At 39.6% G+C, this 12239-nt stretch overlaps 1 protein-coding gene across 8 annotated transcripts in view; it reads left to right on the plus strand.

Moving 5' to 3' along the window:
• Positions 1-11677, plus strand: part of NEK11 (NIMA related kinase 11) — a 117293-nt gene extending 105616 nt beyond the window's left edge. For 4 of the 8 annotated variants that reach the window (XM_068935595.1, XM_068935596.1, XM_068935597.1 and 1 more), the window contains one exon: positions 10336-11672. In XM_068935595.1, the coding sequence (XP_068791696.1) occupies positions 10336-10540 (205 nt within the window). In that variant the 3' untranslated portion in view covers positions 10541-11672. Of the gene's footprint in view, positions 1-10335 lie in introns of all 8 variants that reach the window. The other 4 variants (XM_068935598.1, XM_068935599.1, XM_068935602.1 and 1 more) reach the window with 2 other exon arrangements.
• Positions 11678-12239: the final 562 nt, after the last annotated feature.

Genomic DNA, 12239 nt, shown 5'->3' on the forward strand with positions numbered 1-12239 from the left:
AGCCTAGCTGAAAGTTTCATCAGCAAGTTGCTGTAGGGCTTGCAATGTCCTTATTGTTAATTGTCCAGCTCTGTACCAGCTGATTCCATTAATCTCTCGGCTGACATACTTTGATATGTTTACAGCCTCTTGACAGGACTGGCATACTGGTAACTCAGAAATGGGTAATTTTACATCAATATTAACCATTAATGCAGTATAACAAAAGACTGCTCCCATTGACCAAAAAATTATGTACATTTAGTATTAAAATTGTTTCACTGAAATGCATAAATCTGCATGTCTTTTCCTTTCTCTGACTGGCCAAGTTTTAGTTTTATAATTCTCATTTTGGTGTGAGGCCCTAAATCAGGAGAGTCACACAGAAATCCAGGCATAGAAAAGAAAATCAGCATTAACCCTGAACTACCACACAGCTGAATAAAAGGTACTGCAGTTATTTTCCTACCTAACATATTCTTATAAGGACTGCATTTAAGTATTGACTCTACAGAGATAGCTACTATCTTCTTGCATGCCCAGATTCAAGAAGCAGCTGTATATTGTGCTGCTGTTTAGACACATCTGTGTCTAAAACAAATGCATTAATAAACAAAGTAAATTGGATGAGAGATCTGTTAAATGTGCCTTGAATGTTTGCTTGATCTTGCTCAGTGATGCTGAATGAGTTAGAATGATGATTTTTCTAGAAACTCTTTGCATGCCATGACACTGGTAAAAACCAGGATGTTGTTTAAAATAATTTTACCACGGCTTGATTGTCTCAGAATGTATATAAAGAGACTCCGGCCTGTGGAAATATGTTTCAGATAGTTCTTTGTAGACACTAAACTGTATCACTTTAACCAGAAGATCAGGCTACAAGTGTCTCAGATAACACCCTTGAATGACATAAATACTGACTGTGATTTAATAGTAAAATTTCTCACTGGGCTGCTAGATTTAAATAGTCTGTCAATAAGTGAGCAGTTTCTTAAAATGATAAAACAAAAAATGATATTTCAAATCTGTCTTGAAAAAAATAACGTACTGACAGGAACAGGTTAAAAGTTAGTCTTTTGTGCTACAGGTATTATCTGTTGTCTATAATACAGTGTTATCATACTACTGCATTATTGCTGCCCCTCTGAAACTAGGACAGAATCATTCTCAAATCTGCAGATCCAGCACTGAAATATAGTAGATGATTTCATCAGCTGATAATTATTTCTCCTTCTTTAATTAACTCCCTTTATAGATATTAATTCTTGAAAAATAAGCGCTCAGTCTGTGCCAGGCCTAGAGGTCGTATTAAAATCACATGTAAATCACAGGACTAATGTATGTTTGTCAACCAAATATTAGTCCTTATGATCTATTTGCTGTTGAATCTCCTGAAGAAGAGCTCTATATATGCAGCCTTGCTTCCTCTCTCATTCCTAGTGTCAGCAGTGGGTTTGTTACTGCAGGAAGAGCTTCAGAATTGCAAAATGCAGGTTTGACTCAACTGATAAGTTTTGTGGATTTATCCACGAAAAACAGCAAGTCTGATGAGGAAAGAGAGGTAGGAAAAACAGAGATTGTTGAAAGAGTTTGAAAAGACTCAAAGAGGAGTTGTTTATTCATCATGAAATTTACTTCTTTTGCTTCTTGTTTCACTGAAAAATCAAACCCTTTTTTTGTTTCAGGGCAGTGTAAGGCACCATGTTTTGTTGTGTTGTGTTTTGTTTTGTGGGAAATTGGAAACGCATGCAGCTCCGGAGGGAGGGGAGTACTTTGCTGAAACTCCTGCTGTCTTCCACAAGAGGCCATGAGATCTGTTTAGAGCAATGAGGATTTGGCCCAGAGTTACTACCAGTTTCTCCCTGAAAGGAGGTTTTATCCCCAAATGAAGGACTTCCAATATTATTCCACTTGCTGAGCAGAGAAAAACATTCATATTCAATGTGGGTTTAAGTGCTCAGCTCTAAATAAAGTGGAGGGGCAAGTTACATGAGGTTTTTGCCTTTGGTACTGTACAGTAAGCCCAAAATGAAAAGCCTTTGCCTCTTTTCACAAGCTATATCATAGTTTCAGAAGTTAGTACTCAACTAACTGCTTTAAATTCTTATTCACACTTCTTCCAAGAGCAGATGTCAGCTTCAATTACTATTTTACAAATTCATTTATGTCAGAAAATGAAATGCATGGAGAATATTATTGTTGATATTTCTTCAGCTGTGTATCTACAGTTTTATATAATAAGATCCTTCTTAGCTCATGGGAAAACGTGCTCTGAATATGCTTAAATTTTGCAGGTCTTTCAAGTAGGACATCAGAGAGTTTTGTTTGCAATCAAATTAAGGTACTTTAATTCAGGAATCATGAAGTAATTAAGGATGAATTATGAAAATTATCATTGTTTCTTCAAGTGAAGAAATTTCCATTCAGCAGTAATGTAATGAAAGTCAAAGTCCACTGAGGCTTGAAGGTGAAGGTAGGGGCTAATCTTAACAATTCAGGTTGTATTTCGCTAGCTTTTATATAATAATTCTTTCTATTTCCTTTCCGTTTTTATTTTTTTTAATATGCCCTTTTCTTAGACTTTGCTGTGCTTTTCACATTCCTAGGATTGAACAAATGTCAAAACAAGAAGGGTATTGCCCTACCTTTAGAAATAAGTTCCTAAAGAATAAATTATGGACCTTATAATGTGCTTCTCTTAGCAGATCTCAAAGGGTCTTTATAGAGCAACAGACAAGCATTGCTGTAAATGAACCCAAAGCAGTTTGTTTCAAGTTTCAGAGAAGCTGTAATGACTCATAGTCAGTAAAGTCAACATACTGAAAGACAGGAAGATAACTTGAGGGAAAATAGACCTTTTGCAAGTTAATTGAGATGAACTTGTTTACTGAACCATGAGATGCTGTAGCAGATATCCTAAGATTTTCTGGTTCAGTTAGAAAACAGTATTTTGTATGAGATCAAAGATATGTAATTTCCTAATGCTTTTTTTAAAGAATCATTTCAGGTGATAAATACCGTTTTTTTCACCAAGATTCATGTTACTACTGCTTAGCTGAACAGTGGCATTGCACTCTTTTTATAGCGAAATACTAGGTTTATAAATGAATGACTTGAAATAGGGACAAATCTTAGCTGGATTTATTGGTGGGAATCCTAAGTAATACAGCAGGACTACATGGAGAAACACCTGAGTTCTGGAGAACAGAATTTAGCCAAGTGTGTTTTAATTTTTCTTTCTTTAGATGTTGCAAGTTATTATTACGACTATTAATCTTTTCAGATGACACTGAAGATTTGGAGTTTCACCTAAGATAGGCCAGAGAGGTATTTCACGCACCTAAGAGAAGAAGGGAAAAGGTATCTTAATGCTTCCTTCTTCCATTTGTTCCTTGGCCCAGAAGAGGAGTTCTTTAATCCAAACTATGATCTGAAAGAGCATCAAAGCTGATTTCTGGAGAAAGAATTTTTCAGAAAGTCCTTGATGAGAAACTTGAACAATAGCTTCACCAAAAAAAGTGATGGGCTATTCATCACTTAGCAATATTAAGTCAACATGGAATGCCTTTCTGGAGGAAAAAAAAAAAAAGGCATGCTAGTTGACCTGAGGGGATTTTTTGAGTTAACCTGAAATGTCTGGGGTGCAGTTCTGTGCCTGTGGTGTGCAGAGGTTGGAGTAGGTATTGGTAGAAACTTATATCACAGAAGCAGAGATGTCCACGCTCACTCAGCCTAGATCCTTTCCAGAGCCAGAAGGGGTCACAAGTGCAGCACAGAGACACTTCCCCATGCTCCTGCTGTGTGAGGTTGCGCAGCAGCTGACTGGATCCTACCTCAAAGATGCCTACGCTTGCTTTTGTGCCCTGTGAGCCCTAATCACAACAGGTTTGCTTCCTATTTGCAGTATGCTTGTCGGTGTACTGCAGGCTGCCTTGCTACATCCTGAAGGATAAACCACACCTGAATGCCCACTTGAATGGGTATCCCATGCCCAGAAAACTTTCTTTACAGCTTATATTGAGGACGCCTCGAGTAACGTTAGTATTTTGAATTTTCTGTGGTTGACTTAGGAGCAGCGTGTGTGTTGTCTGACATGGCAGAAGTGAGATGTTACTGTTGGTGTCTGAACCAGAAGCACTTTCATGATGTTATTCTGGTGTGTTCAGTTGTGACTTGTGTAGAGCAGAGTGACTCCGCCGCCGCAGAGCCTCTCTTTGCTCCCTGGAATAAACCACAAAACACTTCACTAAAGGCACCAGTGAGAGCTCTGTATTTGTGAGCAAAAAGTGCTGCTTAACTTTGGGGGTGGATGAGGGAAAGCAGAATGAAGGTTTTAAATGATGGTTGCTATCACGCTGAATGACATTTGAAAGTGAGAAGCTGAAAACCCCCTTAGCTGCTGATCTGTGTCATAGTTATCCTTCAAGATAGACAATGACAAGCTGTTGAGTGATATTAACCCAGCTGCTAACACCCACGGTGGAGTTCAAACTTAAGCATTAATCTTGTTTTGCAGCTTTTGTCAGTACTGCATAAAGGTAGGTGTGTTGTAATTGATCTCCAGACCAGAAAGGAAATGTTAATAGGCAGCTAGTAGCAGTATGGTCAAAATAAAGACCCACAGGCTAATAGCAAATTCTTTGTTCACCTAGGGAAAGATTTACAACTTCCCTCAGCCAGTTGAGGACACAAAGCTATTATATTGTTAAATATCAGTAATTTTGTACTGATGTGTAAGAAATCAACTAAGATTCACTAAATGACTTGGAACATTTCTAGGTGCAGTTAGATGCCTTGAGTATAAAATTGCTATTCTCAAAATTCCCGTTTAGCTCCCCTCTAATACTGGCAGTGAGTCAAAACAGTAAGTGCCAGTGATTTTGCTGGTGTTCACACTGCTTTTGACATGCTTAGAAGTACCTTATCTTATACTTGATAGAATCAAGTATAAGTCCCTTCTTTATGCCAAAATCCTATAATTATTCACAAATCAGCTATCTGTCTGCCTGTAAGTCCTTTGGGTCTTGTTCCAGTTAATATTCCCAAGGCATGAACTGCGTGCTGCACAAAAGCTGACAGCAAAAGGTATTTTATTTCAAACCACAGCTGCCATGATTGACAGTGCTGGAACTGGCAGTATGTGCTGTGTAGCCGGTAGATTGGTGGTCAGAGCCCTCATCCAGCCCGTGGAAAGTCCCAATCCTGTTCCCTGCTCTGCCTGGAGCATTGGGGTTGTCCTGATCCCCTGTGCAGACAGGAGTAAGGGAAGTTGGGCTCGCTGCTCAATCTGCTGCACTTTACTGCGAGAAAGCAAGCAATCCAGGCACTCACTTACACGCGGTAACCTGGATTTCAGTCCCTGCTCCAAGGACTGCTTAGAATATTTTATACAGGGATAAAAAACCTTGAAGTACTCCTTTGGTGCAAACAGTATTTGCTCAGGTCTCTAATGTTGCCCTTAGTCCCCAGTCCATCTAGAATTACCCTCCCTGCTCACTCATTCTCTTCTGGGCCAGTACATCTAGGGTGTTTTTATATAAATCAAAATGCAGGTCGAGGAGAGTCCTTTACCCCCCAGTACAACTGGTGACTGCTGTGGGAGATGTGGGTTTGAATCCTGTTCAGATTTCCAGCGCTCTGGGTGAACGCTGTAACCAATGACCCTGGGGTAAAAGGGGAGAAGTGGTACCTATGTGGTCGTGTTGAATTGCTGCAAGTCCTGAGTGGGCAGAGGTGCCTCCCCACTTTACTAAAGCCAGATAGATGTCAGATTTAGGATATGCCCTTTTTCATTTCTGGTGGGCTGTTGTTTTGGGTGGATGCCTTTCTGGGCTGTCTGCCGTTGTACAGGGAGCTTAAGGTTCAACCACAGAGCTGTGAATTTTGTAACATCAACAAGATGCCTAAAGGTTAGGAATCACAGTGCTCAAATGCCAGCAATGCATTGCATATCTAACACCACTTGTGTGTCTAAGCTTTTGTAACGCAGTGAAACAAAGGCAAGTTCTCCCACCACAAGTTGCTTGTCACTTATCTGTTTTCAAAAGAATCATTTGAGATATGCTGTTTTAGTATGCTAGTGTGTATTATCCTGGACCAGCCCCTTGGATGATAGGCTTTGATGTAGACCCTTTGATTTCAGCATAGTGAGAACAATTTAGGCAATACGGGATGGGGATCTGGCCAATTTTTGTTAGAGTAATGAAATATCCCAGATGTCAGGTATCCCCCTTGCTTGTGGAATCTGGGCTAAAAAAGCGATGCTGGGTCATTTCTGGGGGAAAATAGTGTGTTTTCAGGTGAGTGAGATATCGGATAGCACAAAGAGAGTGAATGCCACATAGTTACAAACTGTTGCCAAATGGAGTGTAAGTAGGGGCTCTGGACTTGTTTTCACAATGCGTTCGAGAGTTAGACTTTAAATATATGAAAACTTCATATACGCAGGCAATCCCACATGACATGTAAAACAGGAGTAACTATAAACACAAGTGTAGTTGTGTTTATACAACATCCATAATTGTGAATCTGCAGGGCTTCATATGGATGGAAAACTAGCATAGCATCAGCACCATAAAATGCAAACCTTGCTTTTCAGGGAGTTACTTTTTTTTTTTTAAATCAGGATAATAAAAAAAGTCTCTCAGTAAAGTCTATTTGGCATTTACTGGCTTAGATCCCACATTTCTCTCATCCCAGGAAATATATTCTCTGGTAGTAGACTTGCATGAACATAACCCTCAGGTCCAAATGGAACCTGATGTCTTCTTTCATAAAAGCAGAGGTTATAATTTTTGTCACCTACTCCTTTATTTTCAGCCTATGAACACTTTCTTCCTAATTCTATTGTATCAGCTATTATACAGTAAGCTAATTTGCATGCTCTGTCAAGCTAAGCAGAGAAGATTGAAGTCTACAGGTCACAGTTATTAGCACAAGCAATACTCCTGAGGCTTGTGTTTACTTTATTTTGCATCTTTAAATAGATAGGACTGCCAACGAATTAAATACTTGTTGAAGAGGGACAGAGGAGTCAGTAAAGGCTTTGATGAAGTAGCAGTGACTCCACAATAGCTTCTTATGTATTTATTGTCATGTATCTCCCTTGGAGAGAAACGCTACAGTGTTTTACTGAAGTTTTGTGAAGAAATTTGCTATGGAAATCCCCTCTTAACTTTCTGTGGTTGTCAGTATCTGAGAATTAACCACTTCTGACAGTTTTAGTTTTCACCTAAATAGCAACACTGGTAGAAAAAAAGCAGTTTCTAGTTACAGGAAGCAGGACTGAATCAGATCTGGCTTTGCTGAGATTCCAGCTTGGCCTTGTGGCTTCTTACATCGGGTTTCATCTTTCTCTGCTGCAATTTCCTCATCCATCTCTGTGTCAGATGCTAACAGGAGCATGTAATGTATAGCCAAAGAGTGGCTCAGAAGCGGGCATGACTGATCTGCACAAGAAAAGAGTGACAGCAGATGGGATGTGAGGAGACGGTATTTCCTCCTGGTAAGATCGGAACAGTCATCCAGAATATCCTTCAGTTAGAAAACTGTTTGGATGCGCTGTCAGTTTGCATGGTCCTGCAAACCACTATATGTGATAGTGTTTGTCAGGAATCTTTTATATACTAATAAAACTGTTCTGCTCTACTGAGGAAAACATATGATTTCATACTGAACAAAGTTTACGAAACCATAAGCTAAAATTTTTCAAAATAATTTTCTAAGAGCGGAAGAATTTAAATAACGTGGGAACAGTAGCGGCTGGAATCTCACTGGAATGATGTTATTGTGCGTCTCTGGCATATCGGGATGACCACAGACAAAACATAGTCTGCCCTTTTGTAGCTATTATTTAGGTAAATTATGCTATTGGGGTTGAACTGTTTGCATTGCCTTTGTGATAGACATAGAGTAAAGTCATGCATCTTGTAAGTGGAGCTGGGGAGTGTGATGTTTTTGGGGGCAATGTGCAATATTAATCTGCTTTTAGGAAGTCTTATGGGTGCTGCCCTGGAAGCCACCTGCAGAGTCCTGGCATGCTAAACTTCAATGCCAGGACCAGCAGACTGTTCTGGTTCCTTTCTCTATTTCTATGCAGCTCTGAAAGAGCAGTCACCCAGTCACCCCCCCCCCCCCCCCCAGCCTTGCAAACAGAGTGTGTTGTGACTTCTTTTTGCCCTCTGCCCAGACAGCCGTGCACGGGCTGGCATCAGGTCACGCTGGCCCACGGCTACAAGAGCAGCTCAGGGTGGGCAGTCAGCACTTTTGTGCATGCGGGAAGACGCGCTCTGCTCACGGCTGAAGCCACACTTGCAAGCACGCTGTGTACAGAAGTTGAGAACAGCAAAAAAGCCCCCCTCAGAGACAGTGTAAATGCACCTGTGAGACAACAAATACTGTAAAGGAATGCTCATCCTGATGTTGGCGATAGGCAGCTCACTGCTGTGGTGGTAAACGAGGTGGTTCCCATCCTCAAACAACGCTGAGGTCCAGCCTCTCGGTTTGCCATGGTCCAAGTCTGTAGAAAACAGCTTGTGACAAAGACTCAGTGAAAGGGGAACACAAGCACAAATATTCAGGCTGAAATTTTGGAATACAGTACAGTCCACAGATTCAGCATATGGGATATCCTGTCACTTCAGTTTAGTAACTTCTTTTTTTTTTAGTTAAAAGAATTTCCTTATGGCATCAAATATCTCTGCTAACTAGAGATACAATAGTGGACTGCTTGGGAAATACGTTAGACCATCAAAATCTCAAATACCACTAGCCTGAATAAGCTTTAGTATGGAAGAATAATTTGTCAGAGAAGCTTTGTTCACATGTGCTAAGAAGCTTTACTGAAGAAGTCTCTATGCCATAACGGATTTCCTGGAAAAGGAATGATTGCCTATGGAAATAGTCTTGAAATCCTAGCAAAATGCTAGTGGGAGGAAAGACTGCTTAACACAAACTTACCTGAACCAAATTACACAATTTTTTAAGCAAATTGCCAAAGTTTCTGCAAGGTGACCCCAATTAGTCCAGCTCACTTTTTGAGTTAAGTAAAAGGCATCATTACCTGTGAAACATGCAACTTTGAATCTAGAAGAAAATCAATTTCCAATTGCTCTACTGTATAAAAAAAAAAATCTGTGAAAAAAATGACAAGGATGAGGCTGCGTAGAAAACTATAGGTCTCTCTTGTGTGTCAGCATTACAATGAAGTGTTACACAGTCACGTCTTTCTGCTCCAGTAATTCACCCAATCCTTGAACGTCCTTGACAGATTATACTCAAGGAACTATTTTTGAAACTCCTTCCCCCACAAATTATCTTACTTATTGCTTCAGATTTTTCTAGGTGAACATCCTATCAGGGCAGTATAGCAGTGCACAGTATATTTATCAGCAACCGCCGCTGCTTGGTGCCATTAGGGGTCCAGTCCTGCAGTGGGCATCATTGTATGGATGAGCCATTGAGATCCAGGAGGAAGAAAGTGGAAAATTTGGGTTTTTTTCTGTATGTGACAAAGCAGTTTTGTTTAAACATGGAGATGAACAAGATTCCTTCAACAGACATATGCAGAGCAGGTACCTAGTTTCTGTTATGCTGAAGGAGAAAATTGCTTCAATATTTTCATCAAAATACTGTGAACTCATCAACTCATCACGGAGCTGAATATTTTAAGTTACATGTGGCTTGCAACAAATGAATTTAAAGAAGTTTGCCTTTAAAAAAAGGTCTGTTTATTAACTTACAGTTTTCAATTGGATCTTTGTTATAAATCAGCATTAAGTTCCTGTGTGTATTCTTTATCACTGACGTACAGATCTGTCTCCTGACAAAAGGATAGTGCTGTAGGAAAAGAAAATAGTGTCAGTTAGCTCATGCTGATCTTGTAAAACAGTTTCCTTGTTATTTGATAGAAGCCAAAATAAAGCAATGAATTCTGAGAAGTGTTTGTTCTCATAAAGTACTGCTGATGTACTGCTGACTGGGATTTTTTGTTTTGTTTCTAATGGTGAAATCCAGAGGCAATAATATGCGCATATATACTGGACTTGCTGTAGATGCAGCATTATGTCAGATTAGGCATGAAAAGGAAATTTTAACTCTAACAGTGACAATGGCCTAACTTCACTATGGCCAAGTTTTTTACTCCTGTGCTCTTGCTTCATACTACGAATAACAGCAGAGAAATTCCGTGGGAAATTTTAGTTCCTTGTGCCATCAGACAAATAAAGTGTATCATCATGCCATTTTAGTTAAAGTTAGCTACTACATTTCAGAAAATCAGGATAAGGTATTCTATGTTTTAATATATAATGTGAATTAACTCTAACCTGACCTTTCTGTAATGTTTATCCATAGATCTGCCATTCAGAAGCTGGGGGAAGAAGTATTTGAGAAAGTGTACAGCTATCTCAAGCAAGCGAGACAGCAGAATGCCAGCGAGGACGAGGTCAGGAGGAGCCTGGAGAAAGTGGTCTCTAGAGCAAGCGACTGCTTCGAAGTGGATCAGCTTCTCTACTTTGAGGAACAGCTACGGGCTTCAGAAGCACGTCTTCAGTCGTAAAATGAGTGTCAGTAACAGGTAGCACTGAAAATGTAAGGGAAGAGTGAAATTGCTGAACCACCTTCTTCAGGCCAGCAAGCAAATACTTTGCCACTGAAGGTAATAGTAGTACTTAGGCATGTGGATAAACTCTGATAATCCCAACTGTGCAGTGAGAGGTGGGCAAATACTGTAAAGATTACAAGGGCACAGTTGCAAATATTTGTGACGGCGGAGGAGAGCTTTCACAGTTCTCAGCATCCTCTTTTCACCACTTAGGCCATAAAGGAGGGTATTCTTCCAGGTCTTGGCCAGGCATCAGTCCTGCACTTGGAGAAGCCTTTGGTAAAGTTGCCTCTGATAGAAATGGTGCAGGATTTGAACCTAGGTGCTATTAATTCCTGTGGTAAAAGTAGCTGGTCATTATGACATTTAAGTACATACTTTTTGTACTTTGGCAGACTTTTGAACCTTGAACCTCAAATGTGTATGTTTGACTGCTCAGCCAGAAATTGTCTTGTTATTGATTGTCAAAGGGCTGCATTTAATCTATGTGACTTTCAAAGGAACTGTGAAAATACATACATGTGTATTTATACATGTATATGCATATATACATGCATAGAACTATGTATGTATATGCATACACAGAAAGATGTTAAGATGTATCATGTGCATGCGTGTGCATGTGTAGAGACAGAGACATAAGGCCTGAACTATAGCTGACTATGGTAACCGTGATTCCTTGTGACTTCTGAGAGTTTTAGACCAAATTTAGTTGAAATAATAAACTAATTTTTTTGGCTTGTGCGCAGATATTGTTAACATTTTATCCCAGTATTTATGCTCACTTCTTAATACGCATCATACTTTGAGGATTTCAAATGTATATCATGCCCTGATTATACACCTTATCTTTTCCTTCTACCTTTTCTTTCTTTTTTTCCCGGCCTTCTAAACTCCTTCATCCATCTGTGAAAAGCACTAAAGCAAACCAAAATGGTACTATCTATCTGTAAAGGATTCTCAAGTGAACCATAAGCGAAATTTATTTTAGGCATGTAGCCATCATAATTCTTATGTTTCCTGCTCTTGTGCTACAACTCTGAAAGTACCCAGGCACAGAATTAAATAAATAATTTTAAAAAATGTCAATATCACAGACAATTGCTATTTGATTTGGGGCAAGTTACTTACAGCTGGGACTGACCGACTGTAGATTTAGCAGTGGTACTCATCTATCTTTGTGACATGCTTTAAGAGACTCAAAGGGAAAGGTAAGTAAAGTCAGCTTAATCTAGCTCAGTGTCAACACAAACTGCAAAAGCAAAGAACATGCCCCGGAAGGGAAGAAAAGACATTATGATACTTCCCCTTTGCAATAATAGGAGTTTTCTGCATGTCTGACTTCAATTTCTGTTAGGAATACAGGGCACAGAAAACTGGAGGCTAAATTCCACTGTGAGGTATGTTTTTTCTTGTATGTGTTTGTTTAGATACCACAGGTGGAGAGGCAGCTTTGAGCACAGATTCTCTGTCAGAATTCAGTCTCTTTCCTGTGATTTCTTCTTGTGCTTGCACTCTCCATCCTTCTCAATGTTGGGTCTGGGTACTTGCGTCCATATATTTTACAGGTGGCTTAATTTAAGACCATTTAAAAATCAAAGTGCCCAAAGATCAAGATGTAGCAGGAGTGCTTGGATGTTGCAGGGACTAATAG

Source organism: Struthio camelus, chromosome 2 (genome assembly GCF_040807025.1).
Source record: "Struthio camelus isolate bStrCam1 chromosome 2, bStrCam1.hap1, whole genome shotgun sequence".
Classification (NCBI taxonomy): domain Eukaryota; kingdom Metazoa; phylum Chordata; class Aves; order Struthioniformes; family Struthionidae; genus Struthio; species Struthio camelus.